The 19,008-nt window shown below is 34.8% G+C and overlaps 1 protein-coding gene across 1 annotated transcript in view; it reads left to right on the top strand.

The window, feature by feature from the left end:
- The window catches only part of DNAI4 (dynein axonemal intermediate chain 4), a gene marked incomplete at its 5' end in the record, with an annotated part of 124,703 nt that overhangs the window by 14,760 nt on the left and 90,935 nt on the right, over window positions 1-19,008 (top strand). Inside the window, 3 exon segments of the mRNA XM_079922893.1 lie at window positions 9,435-9,619; window positions 10,960-11,072; window positions 16,631-16,787. Coding sequence (XP_079779019.1) covers window positions 9,435-9,619; window positions 10,960-11,072; window positions 16,631-16,787 — 455 coding nt within the window.

The raw sequence follows: 19,008 nt of genomic DNA, 5'->3' as shown, positions 1-19,008 counted from the left end.
TATGCCCCAGGGCATTGTTGAAAACAATAGAGCAATCAGCTGCCGACTAGTGAAGTTAACAGCTGAGTGTGGTCAGAGTAAGTGTGGAAGAAAGCCCTACCAGTAGCTCTGTCATCGCAGGATGGTTGTGGGCATACCCAAAGCTGCACCTCCCTGAGGAGCAACATTAATGTGTTAACAGGACTGCAGGGTAGGTGTTGGGAGGGGGCATATTAGTTTCCCAGGAGTGCCTTAACAAAGTACCAACAGCTGTATGACTTCAAACAATAGAAATTTATTGTCTCACACTTCTGGAGGCTAAAAGTCTGAAATCAAGGTGTTAGCAGGGGTGTGCAGCTTCTGAATATGCTAGGGAAGTATCTGTTTCTCTCCTAGATTCTGATAACCCCAAACACTCCTTGGCTTGTAGATCCATCACTCTAATCCTCTCTCTGTACATTGTGTTCTCCCCATTATCTTCACAGTATCTTCCCTCTGCCTCTGTTCAAATTTCCCCCTTTTATAAAGACATCAGTCATATTGAATTATGGCTCACCCTAATGATCTCATCTTAACTCAGTTAAATCTGCAAAGACCCTATTTCCATAATCTGAGGTACTGGAGGTTAGGACTTCAACATATCTTCTTTTCAGGGACACTGTTCAACCTGCAATGGGAAAACAGACCTCACTAAAATAATCCAGGTTATCACTAAACAAAATATAAACAAGCAAATAGCAATAACAAGCTCTAGGGAGGAGGGAAGTTCCAGTACCCAGAGTTGCTACAATATATTATCTAAAATCTCTGATTTCCAACAAAAAATTGTGGAACATGTAAAGAAATAGGAAAGTATGACCCATACTCAAGAAAAAAAGCAACAGAAGCTGTCTGTGGGAGGAAGCAAATGTCAAATTTAACAGAGATTTAAAAGAAGCCATTATAAATAGCTTCATGGAATTACAGAAACTATGCTTTAAAGAAGTAAAAGAAGGTATGATCATGTTACATCAAATATCGATAAAGAGACAGAAATTATAAAAAAGAACTGATGGAAATTCTGGAGCTGAAAAGTACAATAATTGAAACTTTAAAAATTCACTAGAGGAGCTCAACAATGGATTTTAACTGACAGAAGCAAGAATTAGCAAACTAGAAGATAGATCAATAGAGATTATTCAAGACAAACACAGAGTGGGAAAAAAAAGAATGAAGAAAAATGAATAGAGCCATCAAACACCATCAAACACACCAACATATGCATAATGGGAGTAACAGAAGAAGAGAGACACAAAAGGAAAGGAAAAAATATTCAAAAAGATAATGGAAAACACCCCAAATTTAATGAAAAACAATATCCTACATATCCAGGAAACTCAGTGAAGTCCAAGAATGAATGAATGCAGACATATTATAGTAAAAATGCTGAAAGTCAAAGACAAGAAGAAAATCTTAAAAGCAGCAGGAGAAAAACAGTGTGTATCATGTACAAAGGAACCTTAATAAGATTAACAGATAAATTTTCATCAGAAACAATGAGGCCAGAAGGCAGAGGAGAACAAATTTGAAGTTGTTAAAGAAAAAGCTCAACCAAGAATGTTGTATCCAGTAAAGCTATTATTCCAAAATGAAGATGAAATAAAGAGTCTCCAAGATAAACAAAAACTGAAAGAATTTATTGCTTGCAGACCCACCTTACGGGAAATACTAAGGGAAGTTCTTCAGCTTGAAAACAAGTAACTTCAGATGGTAATTCATATCCATACAAAGAACATCAGTGAACACAATTATGTAATTACAACAACTATTATATCATGTAATGAATGCAACTATTAGTGCATTTCCTCCTTTTTTCCCTCTTAACTGATTTGAAAAACGATTATATAAAATAACATGTATATAATGTATTATTGGATCTATGACACAGAAATGTAATATATGTGTTATGTATTTGGCAGTAATAGCACACAGGAGGTGGATGGGAACAAAGCTGTAATGTAAGCAAATGATGACAAAATGAAAAGTAATAATTATGGCTCTGTTTTCTTATATTTTGTAACAGTAATACATGTAATTTACATAAAAATAATACTACAGAAGGGGGAAATAGTGAATAGAGCTATATAGGAGTAATATTTCAATATATTTCTGAAACTAAGCTGATATAAATCCAAAGCTAATTTTGACAAGATGTGTATGTTAAACCCTAGAACAACCATCTAGAAAAACCTAAAAAATATAATGAAAAGATCATTAAAAAATTAAAATGCTACCTTAGAAAATATTCACTCAATGCAGAAAAAAGTAATAAAGGATGAATAGAGAACAAAAAAGACATGAGACATATGGAACACATAAAGTAAGATGGGAGATATAAATCCAACTATATTAAGAAAACATTAAATGTAGATAGATTAAACAATCCAAATAAGGGGCATAGATTGTCAGACTGGCTTAATAAACATGATCCAATGATAGGCTGTCTAGAGGAGACACACATTAATTTCAATATTAATTTCAGACCAATATCTCTTATGAATGTGGGTGCAAATATCCTGAACAAAATTCTAGCAAACCAAATCTAACATATAAAAAGAATTATATACCTGGAGTGCATTAGTCTGCTAAGGCTGCCATAACATAATATCACAGACTGTATGGCCTAAACAGTGTCCTAATCTACTCTTCCTTTAGGGACACTAGTTATATTGGATTAGGACCCACCTTAATGGCCTCATTTTAACTTAATTATCTCTTTAATGTCCCTATCACTAAATACAGTCACACTTAGAGGTACTAGGGGTTAGGGGTTCAACATGTGAATTTTTTGGTGGGGAGAGACAATTCAGCCCATAACAGTTACCAAATGGGATTTATCCCAGGGATGCAAAGTACTTTAACATCTAAAAATCAATGTAATACATCTCATATCAGTAGAATAAAAAGCAATGATCATCTAGATCCAGAAAAAGCACTTTTCAAAATTCAACATCCTTTCATGATAAAAACACTTAATAAACTAGGAGTAGAGGGACTTCCTCAACTTGATAAAGAACACTTATGAAAAATCCACTAATATCAACTCAGTCATGCAACTGGATGCTTTCCTTTTGACATCAAGAACAAGACAAAATTTTCTTGCCACTCTATTCAACATTGTACTGGAGGTTCTAGATAGGGCAATTAGGGGGAAGGAAAAGGCAACCAAATTGGAAAGGAAAAGATAAATCTCTATTTGCAGGTGACATAATGTTACATATAGAAACTCCTAAGAAATCTACTAAAAAACTATTAAGACTATTGAATTCCCTGGCAGTCCAGTGGTTAGGACTCAGCGCTCTCACTGCAATGGCCCGGGTTCAATGCCTGGTGGGGGAACTAAGATTCTGAAAGCCGTGGCATGGCCAAACAAACGCAAAACAAACAAAAACAAACAAAAATAGAAACTATTAAAACTAATGAATGGATTCTGTTAGGTTGCAGGATACATGATCAATATGCAAATAAATTGTATTTTTTACACTTGCAATAAACAATTTGAAAATTAAGAAAACAATTTCTTTCACAATAACATCAAAAACAATAAAATACTTAGGAATTAATTTAATAATAGAAGTGACATCATAAGCTCTGAAAACTGTAAAACATTACTGAATGAAATTAAAGATGATCTAAATAAATGGGAAAGCATCCAAAATTTATGAATTGGAAGACTTACCATTATTAAGATGGTGATACTTTCCAATCTGTTCTATAGATTCAACACAGTCCTTATCAGAATCCCAGCAGACTTCCTTGTGCAAATTGACAATTGATTCTAAAATTCATATGGAATTGCTAGGAACCCAGAATAGCCAAAATAGTCCTGAAAAAGGAGACTAAAGTAGGCAGACTCACACTTCCCAATTTCAACATTTACTACAAAGCAACAGAAATCACGATAGTGTGGTACTGATTGGCACAAGGATAGATATACAGATCAATGGAATAGAATTGAGAGTCCAGAAATAGACCCATTACATCTATGGTCAACTGATTTCTGATAAGCGTACCATGACCATTTAAGAGGGAAGGGATAGTCTTCAATAAATGGTGCTGGGATGACTGGATAGCCACATGCAAAAGAATAAAGTTGGACCCTTGCCTCACACCGTATAAAAATTAATTCAACATGAATCAAAGACATATGTAACAGTTAAAACTAAAAACTCTTAGAAGAAAACATGGTGGTAAACCTTCATGACCTTGGTTTGGTGAAGGATTCTCAGATATGACACAAAAAATATGAACAACAAAAGAAAAAAAGCCAGATGAATTGAACTTTACCAAAATTAAAAATGTTTGTGCTTCAAAGAACATAATAAAGTAAAAAGTCTACCCACAGAATGGGAGAAAATATTTGCAAACAATATATCTGTTAAGGGATTTGTATCGGGAATATATAAAGAATTACAACTCAATAATAAAAAGACAAAATCCAATTAAAAATTGGGCAAGGGATTTGAATGCTCATTTCTCCAAAGAAGGTATACAAATAGTGAAAAAGCACATGGAAAAATACTTGACATCACTAGTCATCAGAGAAATGCAAATCAAAACCACAGTGTGACCTTTACTTCATACTCAGTAGGATGGCTAGAATCAAAAAGTCAGATGACAAGTGTTGGCAAGGATATCAAGAAATCAGAATACTACTGATAGGAATGTAAAATGTCCTGCCACTTTGGAAAACAGTCTGGTAGTAATTCAGGTGTTTAAACATACTGTTATCATATGACCCTGCAATTCTACATATAGATATATACACCCAAGAGAAATTAAGATATATTTCCAACCCAGAAACTTGTACATGAATGTTTATATCAGTATTATTCATAATAGCCAAAAAGTGGGAACAACGCAAATGTCCATCAGTGGACAGATGGCTAAACAAAATGTGGTATATTCATACAGTAGAATATTAATTCAACCACAGAAAAGGAATGATGCATGCAACAGCATGGATGAATCTTGAAACCATTATGCTAAATGAAACAAGCCAATCAAAATACCACACACTATGTGATGCCACTCACATGAAAGTCCAGTATAGGGAAATCTATAGAGACATGAAATACCTAAGTGGTTGCCCAGGACTGGGAGGAAGACAAGGGTTAGGGAATCAGAGTTAAAGGATACAGAGTTTCTTCTTGAGGTGATAAAAAATTTCTAAAATTAACTGTGGTGATGATTGCTCATATTTGTGAATACACTCAAAACCACTGACTTGCACACTTTAAAAGCTATTTAAAAAGATAATTATGCAGATTGTGTGTAACTTTATGCCAATTTTAAATTTTGCAAAATTTGCAAATGAATATAAAATGGAAAGATTCCTTAAAAACTTACATTTTACCAAGAGACAAACAAAAATGAAAATTGGAAGATATTAAAGAAATTAATATGAGTAATTTAAAAATCTTTCTTCAAAGATAATTCCAGGCTCAGATGGTTTCACTAGTGATATATGCCAAACACATAAGGACAAAAACAGAACAGAAGAAATGGGTATACTCCAGAACTCATGTTATGAGGCTAGAAATATCTTGATATCAAAATCTGACTACAACAGTATGAGAAAGAAACATTACAAGTCAATATCTCCAAACATAGATGGAGAAATCCTCAATAAAATGTTAACAAAATTCAATAATAATAAAAAGAGATAGTACATCATGAGCTACATTTATACCAAGAAAGATTGGTTTAACATTTAAAAATCCATTAGTGTAATTCACCACATTCATATATAGCTTAAAGGAAAAAAGCATATGATCATCTCAATACATAAAGTATTTATTTGATAAGATTAAAATTTATTCATGATTTAAAATGTTCTTATGAAACTGGCAATCACAAGGAACTTCCTTAATCTGATTTATAAAATCCTGCAGCACTGGTTGTATTTAATGGTAAAGCATTCCTAAGAAGGATCCACTTCTATCCAACATTCTTGGAAGTCTTAGCCATTTCAGTATGGCAAGAAAAAGAAATGAAAAATGTAAGCATTGGAAAGAAAGAAACAAGACACTGAATATTTGTAAATGACACAATTATCTACATGTAAAATTTTAAATCACCTATTAATAATTATCAAATTAATAAGAGTTTAACAAGGTTATTGGATATCAAAAAAAAACAACCAAGAACAATTATATTTTTATATACCAGCAACACACATTTTAAAAATTACATATTTTTCTAATGATACCATTTATAATAGCACTAAAATGTATTAAGTACTTGTGGATAAATATAACAAAGATGCACATACCTATACTGTAAAAACTATAAAATTTTACCGGGAGACATTAAACAAGAGCCAAACAAATGGAGAGCTAGAACATGTTTATGCATAGAAAGAGTCAGCATTGTAAGTATATCAATTATACCCAAATTTTGATGTATAGATTCTTTGCAATTTCAGTCAAAATCTCAGTTGTTTTTCATTGTATTTTTTTCAGGAACTTGTCAAGGTAAGTCTAAAATTTATATAAAGCTGCTGAAGCTTAGGTATAACCGAGATACTCTTGAATAAGAACTTTGTGGAAGGACTTGCTCTCCTAGATACCAAGTTTTATATAAAGTGTAACATTAACAAAGGTATAGACAGAGAGCCTACAAGTGACTCAGGCACATATAAACACTTGTTTTATAATAAATGTGCACTAGAGAGTAATGGGGAAATAACAGGATTTTCAAAAATTCTTGTTGAGACAATTGGGTATTCACATGGAATAAAAATATATTGGCTTTCTTCCTCATACTATACACAAAACTCAATTCCAGGTATATTATAGATCTAAACATGAAAAGCAAAAATATCTTCATAATTTCAGGATTGGGAATGGTTTCTTGGATGAGACATCTAAGGCGTAAACCATAAAGGAAAACATGATAAATTTGACTACGCTAAGATGAAGAACTTCTATTCATTAAAAGATACTACAAGGAAAATTCAGCCATAGAGTGAAAGAAGACATTTTCAACACATAAAACAGAAAGGGTTCATAGTCAGAACATTTAATGAACTCTATCATCAATTTAAAAAAAGACGGAACTCAACAGAAAAGTGTGCAAAGGACTTGTATGGGATATTTTCCTTCAAAAAAAAGGAAGTCAAGATAGGAATAAACACATGAAAAGAAGTTCAATTTCATGAAAATTAAAGTCAAAATGAGATACCTGTATACCTATACCCATACTGGTTTAAATTTCTAAATCTGGCAGTGCTAGTTGTTGATGAGAATGTAGAGTAACAGCAACTGTCACAATGCTGGCAATCTTGAAAAGTTTTACAATCAACTTGGAAAACAGTTTGGTGTTATCAGGTTGACTCATCAATTCCACATCTATCTATCCCCTACAGAAATACATTTTCATGTTTAACAGTATGCTTTCACATTAATGTTTATTGAAACAGTTTTCATGATGGCCAAAAACTGGGAAACAATTCAATGTCTGTTAAAAGTAAAAGAGATAAAATAGGATATACTAATCCAACAGACTACAGTCACCAATAAATGAATGAACTATTATACATGCAACAACATGGAGAGATACATAAAAGCATACTGTTGAACAAAAGATGTCAGATAATTCCATTATAATATATGGCTATTTATATAAATTTTAAAAACAGGCAAAACTAAATTACATTGATAAACTTGGTAAATATCAATACTAAGTGCTAACCAAAATCTGGAGCAACCAGAACTCTCATACTTTGTTGGTGGCAACCACTTGGGAAAACCTTTCAGCAGTATCTACTATATGTGAACATATAAATAATCCAATAACCAGGAATTTCACACAGGTATACACCCAACATAAATTCATACAGTATAGTCAGCAAAACACACGTACAACCATCTTCTTAGTGGCATCATTTGTTTTTGTTTTTTTTAAATATATTTATTTATTTATTTTGGCTGCGTTGGGTCTTCATTGCTGCTCGCGGGCTTTCTCTAGTTGCGGCGAGTGGGGACTACTCTTCGTTGCAGTGTGCGGGCTTCTCACTGCAGTGTCTTCTCTTGTTGCGGAGCACAGGCTCTAGGTGCGAGGGTTTCAGTAGTTATGGCACATGGGCTTAGTAGTTGTGGCTCGCGGGCTGTAGAGCTCAGGCTCAGTAGTTGTGGCGCATGGGCTTAGTTGCTCTGCAGTACGTGGGATCTTCCTGGACCAGGGCTGGAACCCATGTCCCCTGCATTGGCAGGTGGATTCTTAACCACTGCACCACCAGGGAAGCCCAGTGGCATCATTTGTAATAGGCAAAAATTTGGAAACTACAGAAATGTCCATGAACAATAAAATAGATATATAAAATTGTGATATATTCACACAATGGAATATTGTACAACAATGAAAATGAACCATCTACAGCTATACTTAACAATATGAAGAGTTCTCACAAATATAACATTGAAAAAAAGAAACCAGATACCAAGGGTATGTGCTTCATGATTCCATCAAAGTGAGGTTCAAAAACAGGCAAAACTAATCCATGGAGTCAGTATAATCATTACCTTTGGTGGGAGATAGTGACTCTTATGGAAGGAACTTCTGAGATGCTGGTAATTTTCTGTTTCTAAATCTGAATGCTAGGTACCTGGGTGTCTTCTGTTTATGAAAATTTATTAAGGTGTGCATTTATATGTGCACATCTCTATGTATATTTTACTTCAATATAAGTTATAAAAAGTAAGTGCTATTGTTTAGGAATACATACTTAATAAAACTTTAAAAAGAAGAAAGAAAATAATTACCAAAATCAAGTTAATGATATTCACTGGGGAGGAGGGAGAGGCAGTAAACCAGAAGAAGCAAAAGCCAGGGGAGCTGCTTGTGATCTAGGAGGGGCAAAGTCTCCTAGAAGTTCTATCAATGTTCTAATTTTTTACTTTAGTTATGATTATAAGAACATTTGCTTTGTATTATTTAACTATATGGTTATGTTTTAATTATATTTCTGTATGTGTTAAATTTCATAATTAAAAATATTAAAAATTAACCAAAAACAAATAAGCCAAAAATGTGTAATAACTTGGCTAATGTTTATTAATAAAATGTTAAATGAAAAGTTTTGGTTTTTAAAGCTTATACATAAAAAAATTAAATATACCAAAATATTAACAATCTGAATGAATTATCTTTCTATATTTTTGAATTTTCTCAAAATTAGTATATATTTCTTATATATAGGTAAAAGATGAATAAGACTTTTTGAAAAGTGTATGCCTCAGTTAAGAAACTTTTTAAGCATAAAATCTTTTATCATTCAATTTTTCATGTTTGTCCTATCCTACAAACATTGTATTTATCTTTTTTCTACTATTTTTATCTCTCTTTTTTAGGGCCTATCATTCAGAAACCCTGTCTTTTTTACTTATTTTATTTTAAATAACTATTTTCTACAGGTGACGGATATACATGGAGTTGATGTTACTCCCAGACCTCTTTACCATCCAGATCCATATACTGGTACAGCAAAGCCAAATAAACTATTGACATCACAAGAAGGATCACGTACATCAGACTTTATAGCTTCCTATAGCCTTTATCAGAATACAATAAATCCTAGTACGTTAGGGCAGTTTACAAGGTAGCGTATACTATTCTATGATTCTTTTTTTATATCTTATGTATTTTCATTTAAGTTGCACATATGTAACTTAGATGTCAGTTGTCCCCAGTCTCCCAGCTCTGTTCTCTCATCCTAGTGTGCCACCTCTGTGTTCCTCTCATGTTTTAACTAGATGTAGAGCTTGCATGTCAAGTGTTCCCCTACACTTACACCAAAACATTTGTGAAAAAATATACAGATTTTACTCAAGATTTCCTGAGGATCCAAAAGATGTGACCTAGCATCACAGACGTGTTTCTTCAGTTTCTTTCATGCTGCAGTTTAGGAGCTTTCCTTTTTTTCCCTCCCTATTCTTCCATACAAATCCTTGTTCTCCTAGGGTTTGATTTCTCTCTTGTTTTATAACTTTTTTTTTGGTAAATGACATGTTTTGCATTTACATATATAGTTACTTATATAATTGAAAATTTTTACTGCTTCCAATAGAGAAATGCAGTCTTTGCCATAATAAAACAGTACTCCTAAAACAATCTAAAGATTATGGGGAAATACTTTAGTGTTTAACTTTCAATCTGATAAATTAAAAGTTCCAGATGTTAACTAAGCACGAAATTTTAGGAGAAAATATGCTGCTCTAGAGTCTGCCTCCAAATTAGCATACAGAAGCCATGGGAGTTCTCCGCAAAACAAAGGATATTCCAGTAAACTGAAACCAACCTTTTGGAGGGCAGTTGGAACTATAAATAGAAAGGAAAAAAGTATGTAATATCATGGAGTAATGTTAAGTTTCTATGTTTAAAGGAAATTATTTTTGGATTCTTCAGTGTATTGATTTCCCACAAAGTATATAAATTTTATTTTAAATTAAGTCTTGAGAGGACATTTATCAAATTGAATAAATTGCATTTAATATGGGATTTGAAAAATGAGCAGAAACCTGGTGAAAAATGAAGGGTAGACTACTCCAGGCTGAGGCCCTGAGGTAAGAGAGCTCCATAAGTTTGAGAAACTTAAAAAAAAAAAAGTGGGGGGAGAGAATATTGATAATGAAGATAAGACGGAGAGTCTCGATAGGTAGGCTGTGTTTTGGATTTTTATCCTAAACATACTGTTGAGAATCCGTTGAAGGTCTCTAGGCATAGGTTTGACATGTTTTATTTCTAAAATATATTTAAAATGACTTTTTACTTAAAGAACATTAAATATCAACTCAGTATTTAAAGAACTAGTTTATTTTTATCAACTTCGCTCATATGATTACAGTATATTTGATTTCTCAATCTGATAATGTTTTCATTTATACATTTAATTGCCCATAAAGACATCTAAATAAATAATGTTGTTATTCATTATTAAAGGTCAATTTTAGGAAGCAGTACAGTTTCTAAGTCAAGTACATCCACTACTGAATCAATAGTAGAAGACCTAGAAGAACCATCCTTTAAACGGGAAAGGTTGGCTAGTTTTACAGGTAATGAAAATCCAATCTTTTATTTCAGTAACAGTTCATTATTTCTTTAGCAAATATGCTCATTATTTTTTGGGTGCTTGAGATAGCAGAACTATGGTAATCATTCCCAAATGCTGGCCTGTGCAGTAGCTACATGAGAATTACCAGGGTAATGTTTATATATTTTTTAAAATTCTCAAGTGACTTTCTTGCACCACCAGCCTCAGTAATCACAGACCCTGTTTTTTTTGTTTTTAATTTTAAAAAAATATTTTATTTATTTATTTTTGGTTGCATTGAGTCTTTGTTGCTGTGTGCGGGTTTTCTCTACTTGTGGCGAGCAGGGGCTACTCTTCATTGCGGTGCATGGGCTTCTCATTTCTGTGGCTTCTCTTGTTGCAGAGCACGGGCTCTAGGTGTGCGGGCTCTAGACCACGGGCTCAGTAGTTGTGGCACGTGGGCTTAGTTGCTCCCTGGCATGTCGGATTTTCCAGGACCAGGGCTTGAACTTGTATCCCTTGCATTGGCAGGTGGATTCTTAACCACTGCACCACCAGGGAAGTCCCACAGACCCTGTTTTAAAAGAGCTCAGCTTCTAACTCAGGAGACAAATAATTGTGATACACTGTGATCAATGCCATATTAAGACATGTGCAGAATGTGATGGGAGTACTTACAAAGAAAATATTAACTACTGTGAAGTGGAAAACAAAAAATGAGAGAACGTTCATAGAGAACATTATTGACTTTTGAATTGGGTTTCTAAAGATAATTAGTAATTTGTCAGGAGAACAAAAGGAGAGGCCTATTCCAGGCAGAAGATAAAATATGAGGTAATGCAAAGGATTATGCAAGTAAAGTTAAAAGAATGAGGAAATAATGGTTGACCAAAAGTGCTGGAAGAAGTGGGTACTTCCTTGAGGGTCAGGATGTCTTTTCCTCTAAGATGATAATGAGGATTAGTGAAAATATTAATAAGGTTGGAAAAGTGCTTGATGGACTCTTCTATTTGGTGTTAGCATATGTAACAGAATGCTTCTGACAAGTAACAGAATACCCAACTACCATTTTTCCCACATTAAAAGAAGTTAAAGGTAGGTAGCTTTTGGCTTTGCTTTTGTGGCTTAATTGTGTCAGAATCTGGATTGGAAGCTCTGCTCTTTTCGTAAGCCTTTTCTTCTTGTTTCTTGCCTCATGGTCTCATGATATGTGCCCAGCTCTGGGTATTATATCCACATTAAAAGCAGAAAGAAGGAGAAAGGCAGTAGCACCAGTCACATCTCCCTCATTTATCAGGAAAGTAAACGTTTTCTCAGAAGACTTCCTTTTTCCTGTATATTTCTGTTTTTATCTCATTGGCCAGAACTGTGTCACATTGACACCACTAGCTTCAAGAGAGGCTGGAAAAGCCAAATATTTTATTTCTCAGCCTGTATTAATGGAAAGAGCCCAGGGAGGGGAGAAAGGCTTAGCAATGAAAACTTAAGCAATTAGCAATGTCTGTTGTAGGAAGATGTGCATCCTCTCAGGAGGGGACAAAGAATTGAATTATTGTCATAAGCTCCCCCAGCAGTCTCTACATATATTCTTGCCACCCTCCAATTTGTTTTTCCAAACTGTATGCAGAATTGAACCTGCTCTCCTTCTTGGATGGGACTCGAACCCAGCCAAAATTCAGATTGGGACTTGAATCAACAGGATGGGACTTGAACCCATGGAATGGGACTCAAGCCCAGCCACACCTCAGACTGGGGTCCCTGACTTAGGAGGGGACTCAAATCCACTGTCTTTTAATTGAAGCTGCTCACCTGGTGTCAGGACTTACTCAAGCTCAGATTCTTTTATCTCCTTGCAGAAAGAATTCAGCATGAGGCAAAGCGATAGGCAAAGAGTGAGTTTATTAGCATAGGATACTTGTGAGAGCTACAAGTGGGCAGGCAAGGGAGCACAGCCCTGAGAACAGAGAGCGTTACATTTTTATAATCAAAGAAGTGGGGTGGGAAGAGAAGACCACCTTCTTCCTCAGTTTTGGGTAGACGTCAAGGCTTAAATCACTAGTTCCTCCTTTGACCCTGTATGGTCTAATGGGGACGGTCATGATGCTCTTTAAATATGTATATTAGCAGAAGGGTGGTGACATATACTAATATATGGTAATTCATCTCAGGTTTTGGTAGAATGTCCCCTTTCACCTACTTTCTTTCCTTTTTCACCTATATTTCTGTCTTGCAGAAATGCTACTCTTCAAGGACTACTAACTCCCTGATTTCATGTAACAAGATTCAGACCATATATCTATTGTGTTTTAACAATGACGTTTGTGGCTTGAGTGTGCCTGGTGCTTGGATGCACCTGGTCTTTCGTCAAGGTAGTGTAGATTGTTGCTAGGTTACTAGATTCTTTTCTTGAGTGGTCAATAGTTTACAACAGTCTCCCCAAACTCCCTTAAAATTCTCTTTCTGTCTTTAATCCCCTAGTGGGATTTCTAAGCCAACTAATTATCCTACTGTAACCCTATTAGAATGATCTTTTTAATAACACAATCTAATCACATTCTCCCTGCTTAAAGCCCTCCAATGGATTTGCATTCCTCTTAAGATAAAGAAGAAAATTTTTATGTAGTGATTTGCCTTGAGGTCTACCTCTATTTGTCTACATCAAAAACAAACAAACAAACAAACGTAACGAAACTTCACCTCCAGAAGCCTTGAAGAATAATATAGATGTTTATATTGTCTTGGCCTGCTGGTGAATTCTAACTACAAAGTCAAGTCTCTAAACTGAGTCAAACCCAAAGAATTCTACTTCTACCACCTGGTAGATTAGTATTTCTCAGTCTTGACTGCACATTAACATAATCTGGTATACCTTTTATTTTTTATTTTTATTTCTGGCTGCGTTGGGTCTTCGTTGCTGCACGTGGGCTTTCTCTAGTTGTGGCGTGCTGGGCTATTCTTTGTTGCAGTGCGTGGGCTTCTCATTGCTGTGGCTTCTCTTGTTGCGGAGCACGCACATGGCACCTAGTCATGGTAGTCGTGGCACGCGAGCTCAGTAGTTGTGGCTTGCAGGCTGTAGAGCGCAGGCTCAGTAGTTGTGGTGCACAGGCTTAGTTGCTCCATGGCATGTGGGATCTTCCTGGACCAGGGCTCAAACCCGTGTCCCCTGCATTGGCAGGCGGATTCTTTTTTTTTTTTAAACACCTTTATTCGGGTATAATTGCTTTACAGTGTTGTATTAGTTTCTGCAGTGTAACAAAGTGAATCAGCTCTATGAGTACGTATATCCCCATATCACCTCCTTCTTGCCTCTCCCTCCCACCCTCCTTATCCCACCCCTCTAGGTGGTCGCAAAGCACCGAGCTGATCTCCCTGTTCCATGCAGCTGCTTCCCACTAGCTATCTATTTTACATTTGGTAGTGTATGTATGTCAGTGCTACTGTCTTACTTCGTCCTAGCTTACCCTTCCCCCTCCTGTGTCCTCAAGTCCATTCTCTACGTCTGTGTCTTTATTCCTGTCCTGGCAAGTGGATTCTTAACTACTGCGCCACTAGGGAAGTCCCCTATTAGGTTCTATCTACTGTAAGATCATTCATTTTTATAATTAGCATATCTGTGCCATAATGCTACTTTAAGGTATATGTAACTAAATCATAGATGAAGATCTGGTGGTCTTAAAGAAAGAAAGTTTAGAGAATCAAGAACCAAAATTTAGGGGCTTCCCTGGTGGCGCAGTGGTTGAGAGTCCGCCTGCCGATGCAGGGGGCACGGGTTCGTGCCCCGGTCCGGGAAGATCCCACATGCCGCGGAGCAGCTGGGCCCGTGAGCCATGGCCGCTGAGCCTGCGCGTCCGGAGCCTGTGCTCCGCAACGGGAGAGGCCACAACAGTGAGAGGCCTGCGTACCACAAAAAAAAAAGAAAGAAAAAAAAAAAGAACCAAAATTTCTAGTCTCAAAACTGCCAGTATTCCTGTGTGACCTTAAACTTCTCACTTAGCCTCTCTGTTTCTCATTTTCTTCACTGATAAAACGAACAGTTTGAACTAGATATATCTCCAGTTGTGTCCATATGGGTAATTCATTTACTTTTTCACTTACCTTATATCTACCTTAGCTAGATTTGCTTATATAAATCATCTCTCCCTCATATTTTATTTTATTTTTAATTTTTATTTATTTAATTTTTTGCGGTATGAGGGCCCCTCACTGCTGTGGCCTCTCCCGTTGCGGAGCACAGGCTCTGGACGCGCAGGCTCAGCGGCCATGGCTCACGGGCCCAGCCGCTCCTTAGCATGTGGGATCCTCCCGGTCCGGGGCACGAACCCGTGTCCCCTGCATCAGCAGGCGGACTCTCAACCACTGCACCACCAGGGAAGCCCTCTCCCTCATATTTTAAATTTATTGCATAAATAATAAAAATTAAAGAACATCTTTTAAAAGAAGAATCATCCAATACTGTAAAGCATTAGCAATTAAAAATTTTGTTTCCTCAGCTTCTCCGTATGCATAAGTATTTTAATTGTTATAACCATAGCGTGGGTTTTGTCCTGGATTATTCTGTCACTTTACATTTTATCACAAACATTTTCATATGTTTTTAATGTCATATTTAATTACTAGTTAATATTCATAGATGAGTATACTATTATTTATTTAGCCATTCCAAATGTTGATGATTGGTTTGTGAAATTAGTAGCTTATAGTTTTCTTAGGTTATAAGGAGAGTGTTTTTCTCAGGCTTTGGGCCTTCTTAAGGAGACTGAGCCTTAATCTCTGGAAAGTGTATACCCTTAAGTCTTGTTTTCCTAAAGCTTTTCAAGCTTTACCCATGTCAAAGCCTCAGGTATCCCTGCTTCACACGCTGTTTTTAACAGAAAACATTGAACTCTGACCTATATACCGTGTCATGGCTCTTTATTACCCATACAACCAAATCCAAACTCTCTAGCCCTGACACTCCATCCTCAGTGAAATTTTTCAAGAATCTTGGACTTCTGACAAGACTACAGGCTTGAGGCTAACCCTTTTCAGTGTATGTTTTGCATGGATATTGAGCCTCTTTTTCTGCTATATTTAACCACAACTTTCACTGGAGAGTCTTTTTAGCTCTTGGTGAAGATGATTAGAGGTGAGCTGTAATCTAAATCAAAAGTCAACCAGTAAGAAGGACAAACAGAATAAAAGGCTGTTGTAGATATAGACTAGAAATTAGCTTCAGGGCTCAGAGAAGGGTTGCATATTATCTGGGAAATACACTTGCCCATATGTCTCTTGAGTTGTATCAATAGTTGTTCACCCCAATCTCCCTGTTAATATTATAGGATAGATGTAATGGGATGCCCTTGTAGTCATGACTACACATTTGAGATTGGAGTAGGCTTGATGTATCAGCAACAGAGATGGTTTATGAGCCATAGGATCCAGTTTGGCTTCAGAGGGATTAAATAGACTACATCTCACAACATGGTCTGTTCCTGGACCGTGTAATGCCACCTGCAATGTATGACTCGTCATGGTATTTTGATGAAATGAAAATTAAAAATAACAATTAGTAAATGATTTTTATTAAGTCATGTATTTTAGATTTACAAGTTATTAGGGCAACACCTGGAAAAATTGTAACAAAAGAAGACCTGGAGAAGACTATAGAGATAATACTCACAGAGACAGAAACGATGAACTTTTTTAACCTACCAACAGTCATGGTTTCTGTAGAATCTGAAGAAGCTGAGAAAGTAAGGTATGTATTGTTCAGTTGTTTACATTGCTTTTGTAATTTAAATGCTAAATCAGAGGCTCTTATCCTTGTTTCTGTCTTTGGGGATTTCTGGATAAACACTGGTGGTACATGTGCCTGGTGAAATTGTATATAAACTTACATATGTGCCTCATGAAATTACATGTAAAGTGTTTATGCTGTATGTTTTTCCTAGAAGAGGAACCCATAGCTTTACCATATTCTTTAAAAAGTAGGTGAGCTACTAAGTTAAATAATAAAAGAAATAAAGGAGGCTTCTAAGTCTCAGTATAGGTTTTAATGATTTTTTTCTTTTATGCATATATGAATTATTTTCAAGTTAAAAAGAAATGACTGTCATTTTTTATATTTAAAACTTAAAAGGGAAAATATGTTATGGGGAAATGACTGAATTAACTATTGAGAGTAGATTTTCCATTTCTCTTTATTAATGAATATAAATGGATCATTAGTTTTTGCCTCATGTTATTTTGAAACTCTCCTGTTAGGCACATACACATTAAGGATTGTTATGTCTTTTTGGATATTTGACCCCTTTATCATTATGTAATGCCCCACTTTATCTCTGATAATTTTCCTTGCTCTGAAGTCTGCTCTGTCTGAAATTAATACAGCTACATAAATAGATTATTAATATAATTGTTCAGATTAGTTTTCTTCAAATATAATAAGAATATGATTTATAGTACTAAAAAATTCATCACTAAAATAATTTTTATGGTATTATTTTTGTTCAAATATAAAATCTTGTAAAATTGTTTAGACTATATAATATAGTACAATTAGATCTCAAATAGCATACTTTTTTTTGTTTTAACATCTTTACTGGAGTATAATTGCTTTACAATGGTGTATTAGTTTCTGCTTTATAACTCAAACAGCATACTTTTAAAGCTCATGAGACATAAGGGAAAGCTCCCAGGACCAGAAAAAGGAAAGGAAAAGAATAACAATGGGATAGATAAGTGATCTGAAATCATAGAGGGAGAGATGCTAGAAGCAAATATTAATATTAGCACATGGATCTAGAGTCCACCAGTAAGTCTTGGATCCCCCACAAATTGAGACAGCTGAAGGAGAGATTCTTATATTAAACCAAGACCCTTACAAGGATCTCAGTTATCTCATAAGCAAATACATAAGCAAATACAAATTTTCTCTGGAGGAAAGCGTATCCCATTTAGACTCTTAAGGTTCATTCAGTTTGAGTTTAGTAAAAATACACCAAACCAATAAAGAAACAAGTCATTATGAATGAGAATTTTAAAAATAACAATTCCTAGATCTAAATCCTGAGGACTATGGGTAATGATATTATCAAATATAAAGTATAAAATATATGTGAAATATTTAAATAAAAGATAGAGTTAAAACATCATTAACACTAAGAAGCTATCAAAATGATTACTTATAAGACAAAAAATTTAAAAAGAATTTTAAAATAAAGTATGTTTATAATTGTTAAAATTAAAAAGTAAATATTGATTTAATCTTTGATATTAAATATTGATTTAATCTTTGATATTAAATAGATATTGATAATAGACTAGAGGTCTAACATACACCTAATCAGTTCCAAAAGGGCAGAATAGAAAGAATGGACGAGAGTTACTATTCAAGGAGAGTAAGTAATTCCCCAAACTATTGAAAAACACCATTCCACAGAAATAGGAATAAATAAAAAGAAATCCACACACACACAAACGGGACGCATTGTACTCATACTCCAAAATACCAAATATTAAAAGAAGATTTTAAAAACAGAAGAAAAAATATAAAGAACACATCATCTACAGAGAAACACACCAATAGCATTATTAGGGATAAAGAGTATGGTTTCATAATGATAGGAAGGTATAATAATTCTAAACTTGAAACTCCTAATAAAATAACCTCTTAATATATAAAGCAAAAACTGGAAACTTGATAAGTATCTTATTAAAGTAAGAGGTATGGATATACCTCTCTTAATTATTGATAAGTCAATCAGATAAAATTAGTATAGTTATAGAAAATTTGAACCAAAAACATAATTTAATGGTCATATATAGAACTCTGAATTTAACAATTAGATGATACACACTCTTTTCAATCACACATGGAACATTTACAAAAATCATCCATGTACAAGGCCATGAAGCAAGGTTTCAAAAATTTCAAAGAAGTAGTGTCAGACAAACTAAATTCTCTGACCACAGTGGAA

Source organism: Stenella coeruleoalba, assembly GCF_951394435.1.
Source record: "Stenella coeruleoalba genome assembly, chromosome: 1".
Taxonomy (NCBI): Eukaryota; Metazoa; Chordata; class Mammalia; order Artiodactyla; family Delphinidae; genus Stenella; species Stenella coeruleoalba.
The sequence above is the reverse complement of the archived record's forward strand: the minus strand, read 5'-3'. Positions and strand labels throughout refer to the sequence as shown.